Raw genomic sequence first — 25,064 nt, 5'->3', positions numbered from 1 at the left:
TTGCAAAGGTCTCCTTGGATTTTGGTGTGTGTGCTAGATCCATGATCAAATCCGAACACTCCCAGGGTAGGCTGGATACGTTTTTGGTAGCCTGCTTCATTATCAGAGGTTTGGTAATAAGCCTTACCACTAGAATCCCACTTCTTCAGTATCAATCATTTCTCAACCGGTTAATGGATGAATGATTTCATCATGGATGAAGATGGAGCATCACCTAGTGTGAGAAGTGAAGAAAATTCTTCTTGGGCTAAACAGGAAGTGGAATGGATTGATGGAGAACGAAAAGGAGGTGGAAATTGAGCAACTGCAGGATCTCTCTGCTCAGTGTAGACACATCTGAAGAACTCACGCTGGAGGCTTCTATTCAGATGGAGCAGTCCACACTGCTCAGATAACCTGAAGAATGCCAGCCCTCCACTCTTTATGGTACTGATATGGATAAAGGCTGGGACTACACAGCACAAACACCAACCTGAGAGAGTGCATTTCAATCCGAAAAGCTCATCTTTCAGAGCCTTCTCAAGGTGACGACAAATCCTTCTGTAGGGCCAGCCAGGGGGAGCATGAGGTCGGTGGATGGGTGCAGTTTCTCTGTGCCATAAAGCATGTACGTCTGCCTAGATGTGCCCACAATCTATGAAACTCGTACTTTGCTGGAATAATGGAATTCTTTGGTCCTTGGTTTTATGAAAGGCAATTTTTTCACAATCCTGTCAGCATGGACATCAGCAAATGACTTCAAGCTGGGACGAATGGCACAGGGACACATTAAATACTAGATGGAAAACTCCACACCCTCCAAACTTCCCAGAGCCGCCTTGAGCACCAACGTGAGGCCGGGTGTTGGGCCAATGAGGCGTGGTCAACCCACAGAGATGCCAGAGCCGAAGCTGAAAACTAGATGTCAGTTTCTATGATTGACACATACACGCTGCAAATATTTGAAGCAAATCTCCATCCTAATGGGAGATAAGTTGACTTTATGAACACTTATTTGAGATGAACCAAATAACTTGACTTTAGCTAGTCTATGGCCCTGGTCTCAAGATCATCTTTAAAGCCTTGGTAAGGAGTCAGTAGGTGAGCAGGGCCAACTGAAAAGAATCATAATTTAAAAAAGAAATTTAAGTTCCAAATGTTAGTTGGTTTTATCAGATCCCAGACACAATGGACACACTGCCAGTGAGCTCCATGACTTACACGCCATTCAAACAGCCCCGGATAGACTGGCTCAGCTGATGTGTATGTTGTGCATCTAGTTTGCCTGTGCCCTGCTAAACTCAGGTTCAGTATGGCTTAACGCACCTAGTTCGCTGATAAGACACTCAGGACATGTGGGAATGCGGATTATGTACCTGAAAGCGACTTCAGATTGTCTACACAGTAAGACTCACATGTAAACTTTGTTAGCATCTCTCAAGGAGTGCTGACCACAGCCAGACTGGACGTTTCCAGGTCACCTGCAAGGAACCTGGAGTCAACCACCAAGGTCAGGAGCAGAAAATGCCATTGGTTCAAAACAAATGATGGACCAGCAGCCATCCCTGTGACCACATCTACACCATGTGAATAGTACGAAGGTGGCTCCAGAACACCTGTCCGTGGTCCCTTCGTATGGCCAAAGATAATCACCAAGGTGCCTATCTGGCCCCTGCCGCCATCAACTCAACCAAACTCTCCAGATTAGCCATGCCGTACAGACTGCACAGAGTCCATCCACATGGCTTACGCTACTTGGAAGAAACAACCCGTATTACCTTTTTTTTTTTTTTTTGCAACAAGCTTAAGGCTCTGTTCACAAACTCTGTCAACTGGCACACAGTGAGAATTTATGGGGAGATCTTCAACTACATATGTAGTTGCAAAGGTTGGAAAATTTACTGATCCTCATGGTAAGGCTTATTCACAAATTCAATACATTTTCAAATTATACTTCAAACTCAATTACTTTGAGAAAAAGAAAATTAACCGGCTCTCTAACAACTTAAGAGCACTAGATTCTAATGGAAAACAAAAAACAAAAAACCATTGGCACCAAACCAGAATGCTATTTTGTTGAAAGAACAAGTGATATTAATGGAAAAGATTGCCTAAAACGCATATCCTAACTTACCACAGAGATATAAAAGTTTATATTCTGAAAATATATATTGTATTAAAGTCTGTAAGCATTTCAACCAAAATTTGCAGAAATAACTAAGCAACACTTATCTACAACAAAAATATACATGCAAGACAACCCCCAAATGGTTTCCGTTAAATATCTACAAAGGCAAAGTGTAGATTTTTAAAGATTATACAAAACCATTTACAGAGAATAAAATAAAATACTTAAGAAATCTCATTTAGAGTCTTAAATACTGTGTGTATTAGTGAGGATGTCTAAACTAATATATACAACAGATCTAAGTATCTGAATACAGAAACACAGAAGAGAAGCAATTCTGCATTTTAAATATTCACTTAGGAAGATCTGAAGATGGTTCTATCTGTTTCTCTTTGTTAAAAAAATTTCCACAGAAACTAGACTGGAAAATTACATGAATGTGACTACATTTCAAATTTAAAAAAGTTTACAAAAAATTTTAAACCAACAATTAATAATGGGAAATGCAATTCAGCATCCAGTCAAGGCTATTTTTTAAATGTGGATATCTGGAGATACAGTTGCATTGATCAAAGTCTACTGTGATTATCATTTTTCCATCCTCATACTAAACTTCATATGGGAAAAATATATTTTCATGCTTCAGAGAGAACATTTCCTAGTTTACTTTATACCAAACAAGAATAACATTGAAAATCAATTCTCTACTACTTTCTCAGAGTTATCCAATTTCATTCCAAGAGGGTCACTTTTGATGGTTTTCACCCACAGTCATTATTTCAAAGCAGGAAGGGACATATGGGTATATCTACCTTAGGCTGAGGCTTCCAAATGGTGAGGATCTCTGATGATCTTAGCAAAGTTCTCCAAAAAGTCCTCCTGGAACAAGGCTGTTAACGTGAATGTTCCACTGCAAGATGCTGGATGCTAATCACCAGGGGTTGGAGGAGAGGAGAGTTCTAACGCATGGCTAACAGGACGGCAAAGAATGGATTGTCCAGAAGGCTCCTTGACTAAAGAAGTACCCTCATCTTCCCACCATAGCTCTTCTTCCAACCCCAAAGGTAATTCTGGGATGGGGCTACCAAGACCAAGCATGATTCCTCCAAGAACGTGCCCTGGCTCTGGGATGTGACCGCCTGGGTGGGGAGGAGGCAAAGCAGAGTAGAGAGAGGGGAGAAAGGATCCTATGGGTGGAGAGAAGGTCCTGGGGTAGAAGACAAAAAGTGGGCCCTGTCTCAAGAAAGCTATGAGGTTAAACCCTGACACAACAACAGGTCTGGCAAATTCCAACCCAGGTCGATCAGCTGGAAGTTTCCTGGATCTCATCTATACATTATCAAAACAACTAACCAGAAAGTGAAAAATTCGGTGGTTTGGTCTACCCTGTAGCAAACAGATGTAACTGAGTTTTGCCCAATCTTTGGAACATCCTTGTAGAACTGACTGTATGGAAACAACCGAAACACAGACTGTCTTGTAAAACACCTCCTGTTATACACGAAACCTACAGGTTAACACCAGGCATTCCACCTTAGTGATGGTTTCACATTCCTACCTCATCATCAGAGATCCTTGAGGTGTTTAGAAGTTTAGATTTGATGATCCAAAGCTATGTTTTAGTTCAATGCTAAAACACTTCTGGTTTTTTCAGCAGGGAACAAAGATGGGCACTGAGCAAAAGGAATTTCCAAACTTCCTCTTCCATTCCAACGAGAATCCTAACACTGCTTCTAGAGACGTTGAACGTGGCTGCCCCTAGAAGGTAAAAAGAAAACGAAGTGCTCTTTCTTTAGATGACATAGGGATGGTTGAGAAGTTATCTGTCAAGGGTGAGGTTGTCTAGGGCCTTTGGTCTCAAAGGAAAAGACAAACCCAAATTGAGGTGTGACAACAGGTATTTGGGCAAAAGCAGGTGTTTCCCTGTAGAAACTCCCCATCATCTAGGTCTGCAGTTCCTACGGGAACCCCCGTGGAGCAAGGGGAGGGTACACTGGACTTCAGCCCCATCTTCCTCTGGCTGGATTCAGCCAGGGTGGCTGTCCCCCCGGCCGAAGTGACAAGAAAGTGAGACATGTCCTCTTCCCTGACCCTCGAGAAGTCATGGGGAAACTCAGAAGGAGAGAGGCTTTCAACAGAGGGAACCAACACCATTTGGAGGATGGAGAATCCAGGTAAACTCAGGTTCACTGTTTAAAGGCCTATGTCTCTAGTTCTGCTACAGACGGTCCACCTGTTCTCCGAGACACAAAGCTCAGGGCCATGAGTCCTCTCCATCTTCCCAGTCCAGTGCATCCAGCTGCCTTCAGAGGAGGGAAGAGGACCAGAAAGGGAGAGAGAACTGTAACAATGACACTCCCTCCCCTCAGCCGGCCCCCCCCTCCCCCAGCTGTGCCTAACTCTCACTGCTCACCTTTCTCTGCGGAAGGGTCAAGAGGGGCTGGTGACTAACAGAGGGTACTAGCAGGAGACGGGGGAGCAGGGGTCCTTGAGGACACCTGGCGGGGGGATTGTGACGGAAATGGAAAAATCCTGCCACTCTGGGAACCTAATGTTCTCTGGTGCTTGACCCTCGTACAGAACATGGTCCTGTCACTTCTTTGCTTGAACTCTGATGTTTACCTTCTCCTCTCCAACCAAAACCAAAACCCAAAACCAAAACCCCTTCTTCGCCACAGCTGATCCAGGGACTTTGGGCTGATGGTCTGAATACAAATGCTGGAGCCCCCCTGCAGCCCACACGCCCTGGGACAGGAGGCCTCGTCCCTGGTTACTGCTCCATTACTGGACCATTCAGGCGGGAGGCCCCTTTATCTCCTTAAAGGGAGCAGAGTGAAGAGAAAACTCTTCCATGATTTCTCCCAAGAGCAAGTATTCAATTGTCATAGAACGGTTTTACACGCAGGAAATCTGGGGCAGGGCTATTCCTTTGATTCACAGAAATCCCGTTTTCATCTCTCTGAATTTTATTTCTACATGGTTCATTGCTAGAATGCACCAAACGGCATGAACCTTGTATGGGATTTGGTCCAGGGCAGTATGGAAATAATACCTGTGTGAACAACAGGTATCATAATATATAAACAAAAATAAATAAATTAAATAAGTCGGGTTGAAGAAAAAAAACATTTTCCTAGTAGTTATGTGTTTGCAAAACTAGCTTTACATATAATACACATAAATTATCAGAATTTCCACTTACATTGTTTTAAAAATATATATTTAACAAAATGCTCCTAAATGTACAATATCTGGGTTTGTAAATCACTCAACTGGGTTTTAAGACCAAGCCCTAAAAGTCACGCAGATTTGCATCAGAGAGGAGACCGAGGCTGGATCTACACAATCGTTCTGCTCATGGGTCTAGAAATTCCCTAAGATTGGTCGTCCCCTGTAACTGGATCTGTACTGAACCAGACAGAGCCATGGCAGCCAAGTTTCCAACTCAGAGGCACTGTGTAGACACAGCCTGAGTCAGAAGGATGGGGAAACGGGTCTTCCCCTTCCTGGACCAGGATGGTGCATTTCAGCAAGTGGGGAGAGGACAAGGGCACCTGGCAGAGGACTGGGAAGATACAGCCCTCGACAGCTCTCCAGCCAGTTGGGGTGGGGACATGGGGGAGGCCAAGTATGCTGCGTTTCCCATCGTCACACAAAACCAAACCAATGAGGAGCAACCAAAGGACACGAGGAAATGGACATGACCCTAGGTATAGAGAGACACCTTGACAGACTCCTTGGCCGGGAATACACTGTGCTCTGATTTCTGAAACACAGGGCAGAGCTGGAAGTCAGCTGCCCTTGAGCACTGGGCCCTCAGACTTCATAAATTTTGTCCTGCAGGTAGCTGAACAGGGAATCCAGGCCTTTGGAGGAACCCCAGAGCTGTTTGAGCATGAGGCATTCTTTCTCGTTCACATCTTCAAGCACCGACTTCAGGAAGCTCCGGACGAGGCATTTCGACTCCTCCAGCACCTGGAGGGAAACACACAAGCCTCATTAGCCTGGCGCCAGGGACTCTGTTCCAGAAGGGTGTACCTAGCCTCCTAACGTCCGAAGCCACAGGAGGTTGCCTCCTCCGGTCCGGGGCTTCCCAGGCCTCTGCCCTTGGCAACCACCAGGAACGGATTGCAGGCATGCTGAGATGTCGAGCCCCCAGACCTTGGGATGGCTGAGCGGGACCCGCATTAACCTCAACTGCAGGAGTGACACTGACATATACTCTGAGTCACTTTCTGCGGATGAAAAGGCTGGGAAGTTCTGCTTTCACCTCCCCATGCTGCCTACCTCACTCAAGAAGGGCTGGGATCACAGAGTAAGATAATGAAATGACCTCATGGTTGTCAAAGGATCCATGGGACCCACCCCGACAGCAATGCCCCTGGTTCAGGCTGAGGACTTAAGAGTAGTAGTAATAAAAGTAGCCATCATTGCAATAGTAATAGCAATGGCAGCAATTGTAGTAATGAGCAATAACAGTGATGACAAGAGTAATGCTAGAGTATTATGGCGATAACAGTCATGTTAGTGGTAGTAATCATGGTAACAACACCATAGTATTATAGCAACAGTAACAGTCATGCCAGTGGTGGTAATAATACTATAGTATTATAGTAGTGATAATGGCTGCTATTAGTCATATAGTAGCACTCACGGTAATAATAGTAATAATAATCATAATCATGAGTGGTAGCAAGCATGGTGGTAAGAATAAGGCCACTACAAGCACTGTTAGCCGACCGGCTCTACGATAGGCACTTCTCCTGCATTCTTTTATTTCTGCCTCAAGTTAACTGCACAGCCAGGTAGTCACCTCCGCATTACAGATCAAAGATGTGAGCTCAGGAAGTGAAGGTGCCCCGAGCCGCCTGATGGACGTGCCCTGCCAACGCCTGGCTGATTCTGCAGGCTCCACGCTGCCTCAGGCTGGCAGAGGCATAGCCGGAAGCCGGGCGTCCGAGCATCCTTCCGCTGGCCTCCGCCATCCTCTGTGGACCTGGAGGCTTCGGTCCTCAGTCTCACAAAGCGCTTTCCAACAGAAAAAAGCAAGACAAGAGCTCCCTTGCTCAAGCAGGCTGGAAAGAGGCAGTGATCTTATCCCTCAGCTTGGGCTGGAGGCGAATGGGTGATGAGAAAGGGCTGGCAGACCAAGGGTGCCTCTCTCCTTCCAAGAATTGCTCCCAAGAACACCATCTCCTGGGGCCGTGGGGTAGATTCCCATCTCAGGTGAATCACCCCAAGGCTCCTGAATTCACACCTGTGGGTAGGAGAGGTTTCCTTGCAGTATTTCCTCAAAAGCCGGTTTCATCTGAGCACCTCCACTGCCCAGAGACCAAACTCCTCAGTGGAGCCTTGGGGCCTTTCTCCTCCCTGCCTTTTCAGTCTTATCATCCCTCAACTAGCCCCTGCCCCTGCTCATACCACCAGGAGCCGCTGCCTAGACTCCACGCAGGGTTTTGGACCTGTGTGGCCTCACTCACACCGTTTGCTCTGCTGAGAACTTCCACCCACCTCTCTGTGCAGCTGCCCCATGTCACCAATCATCCCCGTGTGCCCAGGCTCACGGGGTTTCCTGGGACTCGAGATTTTTGGTGTTAAAACGAGGAGAGTCTCAGGCAAAGTGGGACGAGTTGGTCACCAGAATCATCAGGAAGATTAAAAGAGAATTCACATAAAGGGATGAGCAAAGTGCTTGGCCCAACAAGGCTGCACCATCCCCACCCTGCCACTGTCACTGGGACCAACAGGCTTCCGGGGGGGCAGAGCTGACACACAGTATGTGCCCAGTAAAGGCGGATGAGGCATATCAGGAGGGGAGTGGCGGCCGGGTGCAGGCTCGGGGTAGACAGGGAGAAGGAAGGGGGTGGTCACGGGTCAGCCCCACAATCCAGCCCAGCATCCCTGTGATGCTGAAGCACAGAAAGCGTCCGGGCCTGCTGCTCCCAAAGCACCTTACTCATTTCCCACTCGGCCCTTTCTCCACCTTCAACGGGGTATTTCCATACAGCGCTCAGAGCGACTTGGATAAGATAAAATCGACGCAATTAAAACCCGGCGTCTCCGCGGAGGTGTTATTTGTTTTTTAAGGTGTCTTCAGAGTCGAACCGTTTACATGTGCCGAGCACTGGACAGGCAGGAGAAATGAGGTACCAGGACAGCGGAAACTGCTTTTTCTCGTCTCTCAACTGGCTTCACACCCTCTGTCCTTATTCGCCTTTGTTTCTCATTTCTTTGAAAATCATAGATGATTTGTATTTTTGTGCACGTTTAGGACTTTCTTTAAAGGCAACCCTTCTACCCCAGGGTATAAATCTCTTCTGTGAGGTTTTCACACTGGAGCTGATGGGGAATATCTAACAGTGCTGACCACCTCCCTCTGGATTTAAGCTCTCGGCACCGAGATGCGGTGTCTGTTAAATCACGTACTCCTTTCACGTACTCCTTTCACGTACTCCCCGCGTGACCTTTGGCAAGTCAGTCACTCCCTTCCGGCCTCGTTGCCCTCACCTGTAAAATGGGTCTACTGCAAGCACAGGACACAGAGACTCGGGAACTCACCACCGCGCTGCAGGAGGCCATCTCCTTGACCCGCAGCATGACCTCCTGGCTGAATGTGGTTGGCCAGAAGACCTGTGACACCAGGCCTCTGCTGCACGCCTCCTGGGCGGTGAGCTTCCGCCCGCAGAAGAGCATCTCGTTGGCCTGAGAAAGCAAAGGCAGGAGAAGGCTGAGAGCCGGCACGCCTCCAAGCCTGCTCACGAGCCTGCCTGCTGTGGGCGACTGTCCCGGCTCCCAGAGTCAGCATCCTTAACTGGGGGCCAAAGATGCTTTGGGGGCTGCTTGCACACACCTGTGTCTACGTGCATCTTTCTGCACAGAGGGTCCACAGCTTTCACTGAATTCCCCTAAGAAGCCATGTCCCTGCAGGGGCTCTGCCTGCAATACCCACTGCCCCCCCGCCCCCATCTGGTGGCAGGGCTGCAGGAGGAGACGTGTGTCAGGCTGGGAACAGTTCACAGCTGATACCCCATCCTCGGTGACTGATTCGGGGATGAGCAGGTGAGCCACCCGAGATGTTAAAGCTGTCTGTGAGGTCTCCAAGCTGGAGAGGGTGGGGAAGACTCTTCCCCCCTCTCTGGTGGCTTAAGTCACTGAGCCCAGGGCCACCTGCTGCTGTGGAGAGGGACAGGCTGCCAAGACAGCAGGGATGGAGAACAAGAGCCCTGCCGGCGCTGGGATTCCTGGGTGTGACACCCCCAAAAGGAGGCTCTACTGCTGGACCTGCCAGTTACGGCGACCGTTAAAATCCTTTCTTCCCCCCTTTAAGCCAGTTCAAGTGTTTCCATCACCGGCAGCCAGAAAGGTCCCGAGTAAGACCATAATGCCAACGCAGAGAGGCACACCCCTCCCAGTGACCCGGGGCTGTGCATAGGCAGTGCCCACGTACGAAGGGCAGAAACACCTCCTACGTCCTGCCGTGTCCTCTGCGCCCCGCCCCCCAGAGACCTTCCCCTAACTTTGAAGCATGCAGCTGTTGTACACAGTCTGGGAAGAGCAACGTGGGAAAGGTCCCGGGCACAGACAGAGCCCAGCGCAGTCACCCACTGACACCAACACATGACTCTCCCGCTGGTAATCAGGGCAAGACGGTCATGGGCCACACCTCCTTCACACAGCAGACAACCCAATCCCTTCCCTGCCTGCCGTCCACCTGCCTCCCCGGCCCTGCAGGCTTAGCCGCTCTCAGATGGATGTTGAAATGTCAGGCTCTCCCAGCCTGTGGATCTGTGCATGTGCTTCCCCTTTGTTCTGGTTCTCACTGGAGGGTCATGATGACCCAAGGGACAATCTTTCACGCCCAAGAAGAAAAATTTGTCAGGTCAGTAATAAGCCTGTGGATGCATCTGGTTGGACGTCTGAAGACAAATACACGTCATTGAACGTATTCAGAAACACCATCTCAGGAAGGAGAAATGCGAGGAAGGAACCCTGTAGAAGGAGCCAACCAGGACGCAGTCGGGAAGAACACGTCTCAATCAGCAACACTCTTGGAGTTTCAGAAATGATTGAAATAAAAGAAAGCGATCAGGCTGTACGAGGTTAACATTTTTGTGACCACGAAGGAACCGGGCAGAGCACAGGGGCCGAGATCAAAAGGGAAAGTGCCTGCTTCCGGGGCTCGCTGGCTGCCCCATCGTCCTACCGCTGCTGAGATGGTAAGCCGCGGAAAGCAGCCCCAGCTCCGGAGTCCGAATGGCCTTGCAATCCACCTGTTGGGCCTGCTGCATAGACACCAGCTGGCAGCAACTCTGGGAAGGCAGAGGAAGCTGACCCCAGATTCCGCAGGCCAGGAGCACCCCCGGGACTCTACCCACGTGAAGGGCTGTATCCTAAACCCAGGACAGAGGAGGGGTGCTGTGGGACCCCAAACCCATGGGTCACAGGGAAGGACCCGCCGCAGAGAGGAGGAGGCTTACCAGTGCAACACCCAGGATCTGGGGGAATGTATAGGAGGAACAGCCGGCGGGCGTGAGGCGGATGGTGGCGTAGGGGGTCTGAAACCAGGCTTTCTCGCTGGCCCACACGATGTCGCAGAGGGGCAGGATGGAGGCTCCTAGGCCCAGCGCGGGCCCATTGATCGCCACCACGATGGGCTTCTTAAACTGGATAAAGGCCTTCACAAAGTCCCTGGGGAAGAGAGAAGACCCTCTTTAGCAGGTTAGCAGGCCTGCCGAGACCCACGGACACCCTTGATTCTGTCGAGGCAGAAATAAGCTTCCCCAGGTGCTGGGAAGCACCCACAGATCATGAGGGAAGTGGGTGCTCAGCAGGGGTCTCATTCTCCCAGACACCAAGCCCCAGAGCTGCGGGCACAGGCGTGGCACACTTAGTGGGTGGTGCCAGATTTTCAGAGGGTAACTCATGGGGTGATCACGGTTTGCCCAGAGGGCCCCAGGTCATGCCCGTTGTCCCAGCACTGCACCAGGCTACCCTGTCCTTCCACCCCCAAGGTACTGACAAAGTGTAAATATCCTTAAGGAAGATCACTTGAATGTTAAGGTTCTGAACAGAACCAAAAGGAGGGTGTTACAAGGAGGGGTACGTGAACTCAAGGAGACAAGGAACATTCTAAGGGCACTGGCGAGGGTGGATATTGGTGGCTTTGACAGGATGAACCTCTTGTTATTCGAGGTGCTCCAAGTTTGGTCCAATGGTCACCCTGGGTGAGGCTGTAGAGGGAAGTCAAGCTTCAGACGGTAGGCACAGGTGGGGATGGATGACATTTAAGAGTTCTTTCAGTCCTAGGATTGTCTGATTCTGAGTTACCTAAAGACATGCCAGACTCACCCAGGGTGGCTCCAGAATGCTGACAAGGGTCTCTATATTTGGGTGGCTTTGACCAAAATTGGGGAAGGACGCTGGGCTCCCCTGGAGGTGTGAGGCATCTGGCACCATGACTACGAATTAGGCGATATGCTATCTCCCTGTCCTTCTGCGCTGATCAAGGTTACAGCGTGCATCTTTAATATTAAACAGAGACACCTACAATAAACCTCTACTTCCTTGCCTTAGAACATTTTTCACCTTTCCCTTAGTTGCTGTATTAAGGTCTATGAAATTTTAATATTCATGTGGACATGGAGGAAAGATCCAGGATGTCTAGCAAAGCCTGCATCCCTCATTATTCTCAGGTGGAAGATCGGAAACTAACAAGAACTCATAAGAATAAAATCCAAACTCCTGACCATGACCTTGGTCTGCCTCTGCTTACCTCTCCAGACTTACCTCCTGTCTCTCTCACCACTGCTCACTGTGCAGGAGCTGCATGGGCCTTCTGAGAGTTCTTGGAAAGCACCACTATCACAATTTGCAATTATCCTAATTATTTGCTTGCTTACTTGAGTTCTCCTCCCCCTTTAGTTCCTTAAGGGAACTCACAGGTCTGCCCTGGGCACTGCTTGGTCTCCATGCATACTGGAATTAACACTCAGTAAACAATCTCCCAGAATGAGAGCAAAGACTGCAGATGTGTGGCAGGGATGCACGAGCTATTCGCCAGACCTGGTTTCCCTTCCCTCTTCTTCCTGAGGCTGCAGCTGGAACACGGTCCCCAGCCTCCCTTGCAGTTGGCTGTGGCCCAGTAACCAAGTGCTGGCCGATGGGATGTAAGTGGAAACCAAATACACACTTCGGGGCCTGATGCAGGGAAACCTCCCACCACACAGCCCCCCAAGCCCTCTCATCTTTTTTTTTTTTTTTTTTAAGTTTCTGCTTTACAACGAAGTGAATCAGTCATACATATACATCTGTTCCCATATCCCTTCCCTCTTGCGTCTCCCTCCCTCCCACCTTCCCTATCCCACCCCTCCAGGTGGTCACAAAACACCGAGCTGATCAAGCCCTCTCATCTTGACAAGCTTGGCAATCTTGGCAAGCTTGGAAGACCTTTGTTGAGCCACAAGATGGAAGGAGTTTGAGTTCCTGAGTCACCACTTGGAGGATAGTCATGGGCTGATCAGTAACTTCTGTTCTAGGTTCACATATATGTGAAGTAAATTTCTATCACAGCTGAGCTGTTATATATATTTGGGGTTCATTTGTTACAGCAGCTAATACTTAACTAATACAAATGTCGAGCTGATTTATCCCTTCTCAGTTGATACTATTCCCCCCGAATTCTTATCAAAAGATGTGGGTATCATGGTGATATGCTGGGATCAGATTGAACTGTGAGAAGACTGCTTAATACTCCACTGGGGTAGGGGGTATCTTAGAACCTACATGTTGTCATAAAAGTACACGCCCAGGCCTGAGACGTCAGATTTCCTGACTTCCGTGTGGTTCTGTGAGTAGATTCTCTGTGAGGTATCTCAGTCACTGCTGCCCCACTGTGGCTGATCCCAGAAGGATACTGCTACACAGAGGGAGACCTGGCACCATGGCCTTCTGAGTCCTGGTTTTCCAGTGGCCCATTTCCTGGCTTGACTTTCTAACTTCGTGGCCTCAGTCACTGGTTTTAACAAGTGCTTTTTACCAAATGCAATTTGGAGTCTGCAGGAGATGCGGGGCTTCCTTGTAGGGTCCTTGGAACCACAGGGTTGGGGTGATTTTTAACAGATGTTCCACTCCTAAATCCCCTCATACGATTCCAGGATCTTGGATCTCAGAGTTGGGAAGGACTTTAAGAGGCATGGAGCCAAATCTTCCACTTGGTGCAGAATTCCCTCCACAGCCTCCCGAGGACACATCATGGCCTCTGTTGAACATTCTCAATGAAGAGGGTCCATCCCTATCAAGGCACCTCCCTGGCGAGGCCCTTATGTGAGCCCCTCCGATACTCCTATTCACTCTGCTTCACCATCCACACGACAGTTCTTCCAGAATTCACCTGGGCCCTCATGACTTTCCAGAAGCTTCCCCTTCCAGACCCAGAGACTTTCACGCTATTATTTCCAACCTGAACTCTGTGCAGGGGCACCAAGGACCCCCGAGGAGGGCTAAGGGGCCCAGGTGTGCTCAGCTCCGACCCTCCACCCCCGAGCTCCCGTTTCAGTCCAGCAGCCTCGTGAATTCATTTCCTTGATATAAAAATGTGATGCGCAGACTGCTCTCCCCATCCTTTTCCTCTCACCTCAAGCAGTAGGTCTCTATCGCGAGGGCCTGCCGGATGTGGGAGCCAGACAACACACAGGATATTGCATTACAGACACTGCCGCTCAGATAGCTGATGCTGGTCTGGGTGGCGGGGCTGCACTGGGGAGGTGGCTGGCTGTCTTCCCCCCGCGTCAGAGTCCCTCGCTGCTCCCTCCCGGGCTGATGTGGCAGAAGGAGCAGGAACTTTGGGGTCTGAAAGACTTGGGGTCAAGTCTCAACACCGCCCCTCACTAGTGGGGAGACCTCGGACAAGTTACCCAGTCTCTGGAGCCTCATTTTACTTCTGGGAAAATGGGAAAGCCAGTGGGGTGTCCACAAGAATGAAATGTGATGGTCCACCAGGAGCACCAGCACAGTGCCTGGCACACAGGCCACTACTATCATGGTCGGCGCATCGGCCAGGGAGGGTAGACACAGCTTGCGTTCCATTCTCAGTGGTCTGTAATCTGCTCACCTGGCCTGAAGGAGACTCAGCAAAATTCTGCACATGGGGATGTCTGGATTTCACCTGGAGCACTTGGCAACTGTGACCCCGTTATCCAGTCCCTTTAACCGGAGCCGTACAGTGCAGCCCTCCCACTGCCAAAGTTCAGAGCCAAGTCAGCCGGGACGGGACCTGTGAGCACCAGGTACACATGGTGACAAGCATCCTGGGCCGCCCCCAGAAGCCCACTCCATAGTCAGACCCAGGCTTAGCTAGAACTTGCGGCTGGAAGTAACAGGAGTAACAATGAAAATAATCCTTTACACTTATTCTAAGTACTCATTCTGGGCCAGGCATGGGTCAAGTATTGCACACAAGTTATCTGATTCCTCTTTGTCCCAGCAGCCCGCCAGCAGGCCACCACATCCCCTGTGAGGAGTTCAGGTGAGGGCAGCCTCTCATCCAGGATTGGGCGGACAGCTTTGCTAGGATCCTGGATAGAGGCGCCTTCGGAATGAGTAATCTGAGCTCTTCCCACATCTGCCAGTCCATTCAGCGAACATCTGCAGAGGGAACGCAGCTTCCCGGGCCATGTGTGCTCATGTCTTCTTTATGAAACTTTGAGGATGGGAAGGGAGCACCGCTGGGGGTACGGTGGCTGCGTGCCGAGAGCGTGCGTGTGCCAGGAGAATTGCAAGGGATGCTCGCAGGTGATAAGGTCCTGTGGCCAAAATATGTCTCAGCCATGCCAGATTGTGAACGAAGTTCTTTCACAAGAGACTGCTGAGACAGTAAATACGTTAACGTGCCTGGAAAATCCGCAGGAGTGGGGACAGAACTCATTTATTGACAGAGCCCCTTGCTCACGATGCTGCTCTGGAAAGCTGCAGAACAGTCTCTGGGGAAGGTTTCTCTGCACTGTGTTCCTGAAACTTATGGCGTGCTCAGTCAAGGTGCAGAAGCCTCTTGGTTAGTACGGGGTGGGGGTGCTCAACCCTGTCTTCATATTAGAAGCACCAAGGGAACTTTAAAACCCCCACCTCACACACATTAACTCATAAGCTCCTGGAGGGACCGCCGAGCAGCTGGGTTTTGGAAAAGCTCACTGGCCTGAGGACTGGTGGCCCAGGGGACACCCCCACTCCATCTCCCTGGGTCCCTGCCAGCCCACTAACTAGGAAACTCCACTTCCTCTACCACCTTTCCCTTTGCTCTGCCTAAGAGAAACTCTCCTTCCTGATGAGATGGCAACTGTCTGAGCTCCACTGCCTGCGTTTCTCCAGAGACGAGGTCATGCGTTCAGCATCTCCTCCAGTTTGGGACTCCAGCTAATGCCACCAGTGAAATCCGTAAACCAGGTGAAGGGTACAGCCACGACTTTCCTCTGGCCACAGAGGTAGGCGCCCCATCTCTGATAGTCCCATAAATGAGAAGGAACGCTTATGGGGGACCCTGCTGGTCCCCTCACTATGTGACAAGGTGCCTGTGAAAAGACACAGCCGAGTGGAGCAAAGAACAAACGGCCGTGTACACGGCTGGACTATCTGCACATGGGCAGCCCGAGAGCAGCCTGAGACCACGACACCTTTTCTAATAACTGCCTTCAGGTAGTCCACGTCCCTTCCAGCAAGAATTCTGCCACAGGAAGTGCACAGGGGTTTTAGAGCAGAGATTCTAGGGGATGCTTCCCCCTAACGAGGGACTCGGAACCCCACATGTGCAGGCGTCCCTGTGTCACCTCTTGGAGGCTCTGCATCCCCTGGAAGCCTCCCTTGCCTGTGGGAATCAGCTTCCGGGAGACGCTGCCAGAGCCCAGTGAGACTGGAGGCCACAGAAAATCCCTAACACGCGGCCCGAGGCTCCACAACTCCACGCAGAGTAAGTGCTCCTTTTCAAGGGACCAGGAGGCATCACTAAACCGTGGCTTGTCTGAGGACCACATAAGATGCAGCAGTGGGCGTATGGGCCCTTCCCAGGATGGAGAACCTGTGACAGCCTTGCTGGAAATCACGATCACTTGCTTTTGACAAATGCATAAAGAATGGGGAAATAACTACCCTTCGGTGTCCCAGAGGAGACACTGATCTTTGGGATTGGATGTCACCCCGAGGATCCCACTTTTTGCCCCAAAGGCAATAAGACAGTGGGGGAAACATTCCCCACCCCATTGGATCTGCATATACCCAGCCCCCCACATCCATCCTTCTCCCCAGGGTTGAGCCATGTCAGCTCCAGGAGGCAGGGACCCCCAGAAAAGCAAAGATTTCACCATCAGGCAGAGGGTGGGAGTAGTGTGTATAATACTTGGGCATTACCAGACACTGGGCTTAATACAAAGAAACAAAATCTCTTTTTGATCAAAAGAATAAAGTAGGATATAACCTAGAGTGTAAAAGCATCCCTAATTTTGGCAGGAAAACGCTGGATGCCCAATTAAAATCTGAATTTCAGATAAACATCAAATAATTTTTTTAGTATATGTATATCCCACGTACTGCATGGGTTGGGATATACCTAGGCTTTAGAAAATGTTTCATTGTTTGAAACTCAAATTTAACTAAGCAGTCTGTATTTTTTTATTATTATTAATTTTTTTTGGCTGCACCACGCAGCATGTGGGATCTTAGTTCCCCAACTATGGATGGAACCCGGGCCCCCAGCCATGGAAGCGTGGAGTCTTAACCACTGGACCGCCAGGGAAGTCCCTGAGCAGCCTGTATTTTTCAGTGGTAAACGTGGCAGCCCTAGGCAGGTCCCCAAGTGTCCGAACATGAGCAGGGCTCACCTGATGGCCTCTGCAATCCGGGTGCTCTCCTTCCTCCGGTCACTGGACAACCGGCCAATTAGGTAGGAGTAATCCAGGCCACTGCAGAACACGCTGCCCACGGCGCTAAGCAGCAGCAGTTTGCTGTCGTCCGTGGCCGCGTTGCAGAGCGCGCGCCGCACCTCCTTCATGATCTGTGGGCAGAGACGGATTTGCGGGGGTGAGTGTCCATTTGTAAGCCAGGGGCCTTCAGACCTATGCCGACCCCTGGGCGCAGAGGCCAGTCAGTCTACTCGGCCTGCGCAGGGAGCCTCCCCTGAACACACGCCACGTCCAGACCAAGCAATGAAACGCCAAACCAGGCACCCTGCACCATCCCGGAAGCAGCGCAGAGCGCTACGGAGGTGCCAGTGGGGTCACTGGCTGCAGACTTGGAAGCCTGGCGTGCAGCCATGTAATCCCTGGTAAATCTCTGCAGATCTTCCTCCAGCATTCGCTTGTTTAGCCCTTTCCGAGGGGTGGGGAAATAGTCCTGTGCACAGCCCAGGTGAGGTATGTTAGCCATCACTAGAAGGCCCGGTTTAATTACACTCTTCTTAACCCTCAACTCCACTAAGATGCTCACGTGGGTCATAGGTGGCACGTAGGAAGTGGGCTTTGGCAACAGACCCAGAACGTTTTCCAGGTGCTGAGGAAAATAACCATGAAACACGTATTCTGTATCCAGCTAAACCATCATTCAAAGGCAAGGGTAAAGAGTAGGCATCTTCAGTTAAAAGAATGTCTGGGGCTTCCCTGGTGGCACAGTGGCTGAGAGTCCGCCTGCCGATGCAGGGGATGTGGGTTCGTGCCCCGGTCCGGGAAGATCCCACATGCCACGGAGCGGCTGGGCCCGTGAGCCATGGCCGCTGAGCCTGCACGTCCGGAGCCTGTGCTCCGCAACGGGAGAGGCCACAACAGTGAGAGGCCTGTGTACTGCAAAAAAAAAAAAAAAAAAAAAAAGAATGTCTGCCACCCTTAGGCCCTCACTGAAAGAAATAAAAAAGGATGCACTTCAAGAAGAAGAAAACCATGTTCAGAAAGAAAAACTGACATGTAAGGAACAGCAACCAGCACAGAAAGTGGAGAATGTGTTAGTAAATCAATATAAGAATTGACTGTAAAAATCATCACACTGATAGTGGCTACTTGGAGGCTGGGGTTTTGCACAAGGTAGAACTATAGTCTTAGGCAATAATATTGGGTTAGATGACGAGAGTTAGGGCGTGCCGGGGTTATGTGTCTGGGAGTGGTGCAGAGGGTCGTGATCACGTTTAGGCTCCGCGACGTGTACACAGCTTAAGGGAAACTTCTTAGAAGTACGTGAATTACAACGAATGGCTGCAGGGGAGGGGCACAATAAAGAAAGCTCAGTCACTCAGTCCAACAGAAGTTAGGGAAGCAGGAAAAATAAGTGCAAAGAGTGCACGGTAAGAAAAAACAAGGCATTTACTTGCCTGAGTGGAGACGACAGTCCAACAGGAGAGACAGTAAAGGACGGGCTTTTAAAGGGTTGTTATTAATTATTCAAAAGGCAGAATCACAGGGTATAGTGGGGAAATTTTATGAGAGCGCTGTTTTCTAAATTGTACTTTAAATGACCCCCCCCCCGCCGCCCCGCTTAATTAAGCGCTTAAGGGGGGTCAGGGATTGCATCTGTTAACTTCCAGGCAACATTCTACTCCAAATAAAATGCCTGTAAGGTAGGGAATGGTATCCCAATCTTGCAGATGAAGCAAGGAAGACTCAGAGAAGCGAAGTAAGTGGTTCAAGGTCACCAGGAAGAGGCAGAACCAGGATGCAAATCTCACCCCTACGTCCCTTCTCTGTCCACGACTGCACACTGTAGGATGACTTAAATAAATGGATGAATCTTTGTGGGAAAAAAACCAGGCCTAGACGTCCATCTGAATCAAGACTCTCAGGGTCTGAGCTCTGTGAGAAGGGCAGGAGAAGTACGTCACACTCTTAACGGGGGATAATCCACAGATACTCACTTTGAACATCAGAAAAGCTAACAGGCCACTATCATGTGGGTCCTTTAATCCATCTGCCTCCAGAAATAGACACACTCTCACCTAGATATGAACTCTGTTTCTCCGAGTGGCGAAGAAAACCCTGCTCTGAAGACATGAGCTGCACTTCTGCATGTGACTCCCCACGCGAGGGCACACGTACTTGTCAATTAGTAAAAACAAAATCAAACACAGCGGCTGCCTCCTTTACGAATTAAATGGAAAGTGGCTTTGTGTCTTGTTCATACAACAAAAGTACATGCTACATTTTAAATTTTAAAAATGTATATATCTAGTTAGTATGCCCTTCCTTTGCCTTTCTCGTGTTGATAATCCAATTTGGACTGATGGCTAAGGTGTCACCTTCTTGAAGGACCACGCCCCGTCCCACCACCAATTTTATAATGTAACTGGTGTGTTTAGAGTAAAAGGTTCTAAAATTATTAAACACTCCTTTGTCTTTCTTTTTTTTTTTTTTTTTTTGCGGTACGCAGGCCTCTCACTGCTGTGGCCTCTCCCATTGCGGACGGACGTGCAGGCTCAGCGGCCATGGCTCATGGGCCCAGCTGCTCCACGGCATGTGGGATCTTCCTGGACCGGGGCACGAACCGGTGTCCCCTGCATCAGCAGGCGGACGCTCAACCACTGCGCCACCAGGGAAGCCCTCCTTTGCCTTCTTAAACAGAACACATGGCACACGTGTAACTACCTCTCCATGGCAAGTGCTATAGCCTGTAAAGGAGCAGTCCCCTCACAGGCTCCCAGGGCATGCTTCTGTTACAAAAGGTGCCAGACCGTGGAGCATTTGGAAGTCCCAGGTCCATTCTGTAGATTCACTGCCCCTGCTCTGCGCTTGCCAGCCACTACCTGCTCCTGCGTGAGTGTCTGCTAGAGAAAGCATGCTCCTCCCTGCTACTTCTACCTTTCGATCTGCCACGGGTTGGAAGCAGATGACCAAATCCATTAAAAGTGGGTATAGGGCTTCCCTGGTGGTGCAGTGGTTGAGAGTCCGCCTGCCGATGCAGGGGACGCAGGTTCGTGCCCTGGTCCAGGAAGATCCCACATGCCGTGGAGCGGCTGGGCCCGTGAGCCACAACAACTGAGCCTGTGTGTCCGGAGCCTGTGCTCCGCAACAGGAGAGGCCACAACAGTGAGAGGCCCACGTACCACAAGAAAAAAAAAAAAAGTGGGTATAAAAAGGGAGCAGACCAGGGTCCCTCTCTCTCCTTCATCTTTACTTGCTGAACTCAGTCACCCAGGGCCCGTCTCAACTGCGATCACCCTCACGAAGGCCTTCCCAAATACCCCAGACAAAATGCCACCCCCTCCTTTCCCTGACACCCCAACTACTTTAAACCCCTGCTCTGACACTTCTACAAACTCCCTGGGAGAACGTGTGTCTCCTTACTTTTTCCTGGTTCCTTCCTGATTTAAACCCCTGTGACAGGCAGCCTCTAAGGCAGCAGGTATTCACACCTGTGTGCAATCCCCTCCCCTCGAGTACAGACAGAACCTAGTGACCCATTTCTAACTGAGAGACTATGGTAAAGTGATGGGATGCCCCTTTCAAGAGGAGACTAAGATACAAGATGACTATAGCTTGTCTTGGCTGTCCTTTTTTTTTTTTCCCCTGGCTGCACTGCGAGGCTTGCGGGATCTTAGTTCCCCAACCAAGGATTGAACCCGAGCCCCAGCAGTGAAAGCGCCAAGTCCTAACCACTGGACCACCTGGGAATTCCCTCAGCCATCCTCTTTTGCTAAACCTCTTTCTTGGAGCTCTCGGTCCAGGGGATGCAGGCTGCCATGCTGTGAGCAGCCCTATGGAGAGGCTATGCCATAGTCCATGGGGAGTAGCCAATGACAAGGAACTGATGTCTCTGGCCAGTGAGAACCTGGGACCTGCCAGCAGCCAGCTGGAGGAGCCTGAAAGTGGAGCCTCCCCCATTGAGCCTTCAGGTGAGACTGCAGCTGCAGCCAACACCTCAACTGCAGCCTTGTGGGAGACTCTGAGGCAGAAGTACCCAGCTAAGCCAAGCCAGCACACTTGACCCTCAGAGACTGTGCTTGTTGTTTTAAGATGCTAAGTTTAGGGCAATGTGTTATGTCGTAGTATAACTAATACCATCCCTTAAGAGTTTAAATAAGGACTTCCCTGGTGGCTCAGTGGTTAAGAATCCACCTGCCAACTGAGGTGACACGGGTTCGATCCTTGGTCCGGGAAGATCCCACATGCCACGGAGCAACTAAGCCCGTGCGCCACAACTACTGAGCCTGTGCTCTAGAGCCTGCGAGCTACAACTACTGAGCCCACATGCCACAACTACTGAGCCCAGGTGCCACAACTACTAAACCTGCATGCCACAACTATGGAGCCCACATGCTGCAACTACTGAAGCCCGTGCACCTAGAGCCCATGCTCCGCAACAAGAGAAACCACCGCGATGAGAAGCCCATGCACGATGAAGAGTAGACCCCGCTTACCACAGCTAGAGAAAGCCCGTGCACAGCAATGAAGACCCAACACAGCCAAAAAAAAAAAAAAAAAAAAAAAAAAGAGCTTCAATAAAATAGTATTCTACTCATCTTTTAGCCCTATAACACCAGGAAATTGTGCATGTAACAGAATTTAATAAATGTTTGTTGGATTGAGTGAATGGCACAGTGTTTACCTCCTCAAGAAGTTTAGAGTCTAATGGAGGCAATCAGACATTTCACAAATTACCACACAGCTACACATACACTGACAACTGGGATGTGTTCTAGAAGGGAGAGTGCAGAGGCCACGAGAGACAGACATAACCTGGTCCAGGAGGGGAAGGAAGACTTCCCTGTGGAAGCGGTGGCTGAGCTGACATCCTTAGGAACAGCAAGGTTCAGCTAAGCCAGGAGGGAAGGAAGGCTGCTTTAGTCAGAAAGACAGGCATGTACAAAGGCCCTGGGGCAGGTGTGAGCACGAAGGAAAGCCAGGGTGACTAAAGTGCAGCGGGAGAGAAGAGTGAAAGTCCCAAATCCGTTCTTGAGATTCACTGCCCCTGCTCTGCACTTGCTAGCCATGCGATGCGAGATGAGGCTGGAGGGTCAGAAGCACCAGCCTCGCCAGCAACATTAGTTAAGGGTTTTGATTCTTATCAAGAATGAACAGGAGCCATTGATGTCTTTGGCGTGCGTGTGTTGGGGGGTGGTGGTGACTTGATCATATTTGCAGTTCCAACAGATCACTCTACCTTCTGAAGAACGGATGACAGGGCAGGAAACGTGACAGTGGGCAGACTTGTTAGTAGGTTATTACAATAGTTCAGACAAAATAGCTAGTAGTGTGGACTCTCATGGTTGTGATGGAAACAGAAGGAAACATATGAGAGCTATTTAAGAATTAACTGGCTTGCAGACGGTGTGGATATAGCAGATATGATCAAGAGGGTGTGAGGTGTGCCCCTGTGGAGGGTGGTGATCTGTCTGCCGAGGCTGGGAGCCACCAAGAAAACCAGGAACAGAGTGAGGGCCTGAGGTCCTCTCCTAATGGGAAAGTGAATGAGCTTTTAATCACCAAGACTCTGGACAATCTATTTTGCTGGCTCTTTCCTTAAGGGGCATTTTCATTATTTTCCTGGCTCTTTGCTATATTCCAGACAGGAGAAATATTACAACACACCTGCTAGCCTCAGAAGCTCGTTACTATACCCAGTAATGTATGAATTTCTGCCCATGAGGCCGACCCAGCCAACGTCACATATACAACTAGAAAAAGAATTCAGTTATGACCGTGAAGGAGGCCTCCCTCCAGTCCCTCCGTGAACGAGCAGGGCTGGGCCTCCTGGTGGCTGTTAAGTCACCTCCGTTTCATCTTAACAATGATAGGAACATTCACTGAATACCTCCTAGGTGCCAGGGACTCCAAGAGCCGCTTTTGCAGATATTATCTCTAATCCCACAGGGAAGATACTGTATAATTTCTGTAAATGAGAATGCTCAGAGAAGGAAAGTAATCCCAAGGTAACAGAAGAGGTAAATTAGTGGAAGGAGGATGCAAACCCGGTCTGCTAGGCTCCTGCGCTAACTCTCTACCCCTCCCTAACACCATCTCCTCATTTCAACAGGACCTTCATTTCGGGGCTACTTTGCCCAGTTAGCCAATTTATCCATAGAGTCAATCCACTTTGGTTGCTGAAAGGGCTGAAAACACCCAATCAATGACCGTTTCTCCGTCTTCCTCCTGTTCTGTTACTGACAGACACCAATTAGGAGTAAACCCCCTAATTAACCAAGCCCGTGCCTTGGGAGATGAGAACCTGGGCACCTTAAATCACTTGAATGCCACATGTTTCTGTGATGAGAAGGCAACAGTTAGTACACAGAGCTGCCCCAAAGAGACAGAATGAACTGAGAGACTTCTCATTTACTCGGTTTATCAGAGGAAAATACTGTGCCTTTTTCAAGCACGCTTTCTATTTTTTTAAAATAAATTTATTTATTTATTTTTGGCTGCGTTGGGTCTTCTTTGCTTTGCGTGGGCTTTCTCTAGTTGCAGCGAGTGGGGGCTACTCTTTGTTGCGGTGCGCGGGCTTCTCATTGCAGTGGCGTCTCTTGTTGCGGAGCATGGGCTCTAGGTGCGTGGGCTCAGTAGTTGTGGCACACGGGCTTAGTTGCTCCGTGGCATGTGGGGTCTTCCTGGACCAGGGCTCGAACCCGTGTCCCCTGCATTGGCAGGCAGATTCTTAACCACTGTGCCACCATGGAAGTCCCAAGCACCCTTTTTAAAAGCAGAGAAGTAGAAAAAAAATCTAAGAAGAATTGGTCTCATGTGAATGTTTCATGATGAGCTTAAAATAACAAGGCTTCCAGGTGTATAAACATGTGAAGGGCGGCTTTTGGGGTGAACCACAGACCCCAGACTCCGAGTCCTATGCAGAGGTCTACACAGCAGAGAACCCTGAGGTGGTTCTGCTGAAGGTGGAGGGGGTAGAGACCCCCAAAACACCATGCTTAGAAGAGGGGCAATGAGCAACCAGCAGCCCCCCAACTCCACAGGCTTTAGCCGCTCTCTTCCCTCACAGGTTGACAAGCATTCCTGACTGTCACCCCACAATCCAGAAAAAGAGCCACAGTCTATGTAAATCATAGTGACAAGACACGTAATTGCAAGTTCAAGGACACAGCACCTCCCACTCCACCCACTTCAGGGGCCACCCTGAGTGCACTGGACATACTGGGCAGTGCCAGGCCACCTAGCCAACTCCATCTGGCTGGGCGGCCACTCCTTGACTGTGTCCCACCTAAAAGAAAACACACCCCTGTGGTTCACCCTCCAGGTCTGCATTGCTACGGTGGACACTGGAGTGCGGGATATTAAGGGACAGGAAAAGGGGGTTTGCACTGAACTGTCTTCAATGGGCCAGGCACTGGGCTGAGGGCCAGGACAAAAGGATGGGTGCAAGTGGTGAGGGCCCTGTCCTCCTGAAGCTCTGTGACCCCAGGCCTGTTCAGTTCTCTAGGCCTACCTTGTCTCCTCTGTAAGAGGTGGATCATAATAATCCTACATCAGAAGGGTACTGGTGGGATGAAATGGGATAAATAGCAAATATAAAGCCTGAAGAGCCACTACTAGCCACACCATAGTCGTTTTTGTCATTGATCACTCTGCGCCCTGCCCAGGTCAGTCCAGTTGGAGAAGACTGCTTAGATGCATGTTTTCCTATATTTGCACCATTAACAATCTCTTCATTGCTTCCTACTAAGTATCCCATATTCTGAATGGTGTTGTCTACCTAACTGCATTAAGCATTCCCTGTTTCCCTGTTCTATTCATCTAAGACATAAGTAGGATTAGCATTTTAAAAAGTAATAGAGGAAAAAGATAAATTGGACTTCACCAACATTTTAAAAATTGTATATCAAAGACTGCTATCTAGAAAGGAAAAAGACAACCCATTGAATGGAAGTATCATAGCTCTGATAAGGGTCTAGTATGCAGAACATATAGAGAACGCTCAAAACTCAACAATAGGGCTTCCCTGGTGGCGCAGTGGTTGAGAGTCCGCCTGCCGATGCAGGGGACACGGG

At 49.7% G+C, this 25,064-nt stretch overlaps 1 protein-coding gene across 1 annotated transcript in view; it reads right to left on the bottom strand.

The window, feature by feature from the left end:
- Positions 1 to 5,310: 5,310 nt before the first annotated feature.
- The window catches only part of CDYL2 (chromodomain Y like 2), a 170,604-nt gene continuing 150,850 nt past the window's right edge, over positions 5,311 to 25,064 (bottom strand). The window contains exons 4-7 of the mRNA XM_081216448.1: positions 16,972 to 17,144; positions 10,585 to 10,795; positions 8,666 to 8,809; positions 5,311 to 6,082 (exon numbers count right to left, since the gene is read on the bottom strand). Of these exons, the coding sequence (XP_081072574.1) occupies positions 5,924 to 6,082; positions 8,666 to 8,809; positions 10,585 to 10,795; positions 16,972 to 17,144 (687 nt within the window). The 3' untranslated portion in view covers positions 5,311 to 5,923. The remainder of the gene's footprint in view (positions 6,083 to 8,665; positions 8,810 to 10,584; positions 10,796 to 16,971; positions 17,145 to 25,064) is intronic.

Source organism: Mesoplodon bidens (genome assembly GCF_964165515.1).
Source record: "Mesoplodon bidens genome assembly, chromosome: 18".
Taxonomy (NCBI): domain Eukaryota; kingdom Metazoa; phylum Chordata; class Mammalia; order Artiodactyla; family Ziphiidae; genus Mesoplodon; species Mesoplodon bidens.
Note: the sequence above shows the minus strand (reverse complement) of the source record. Positions and strands in the feature narration are given on the sequence as shown.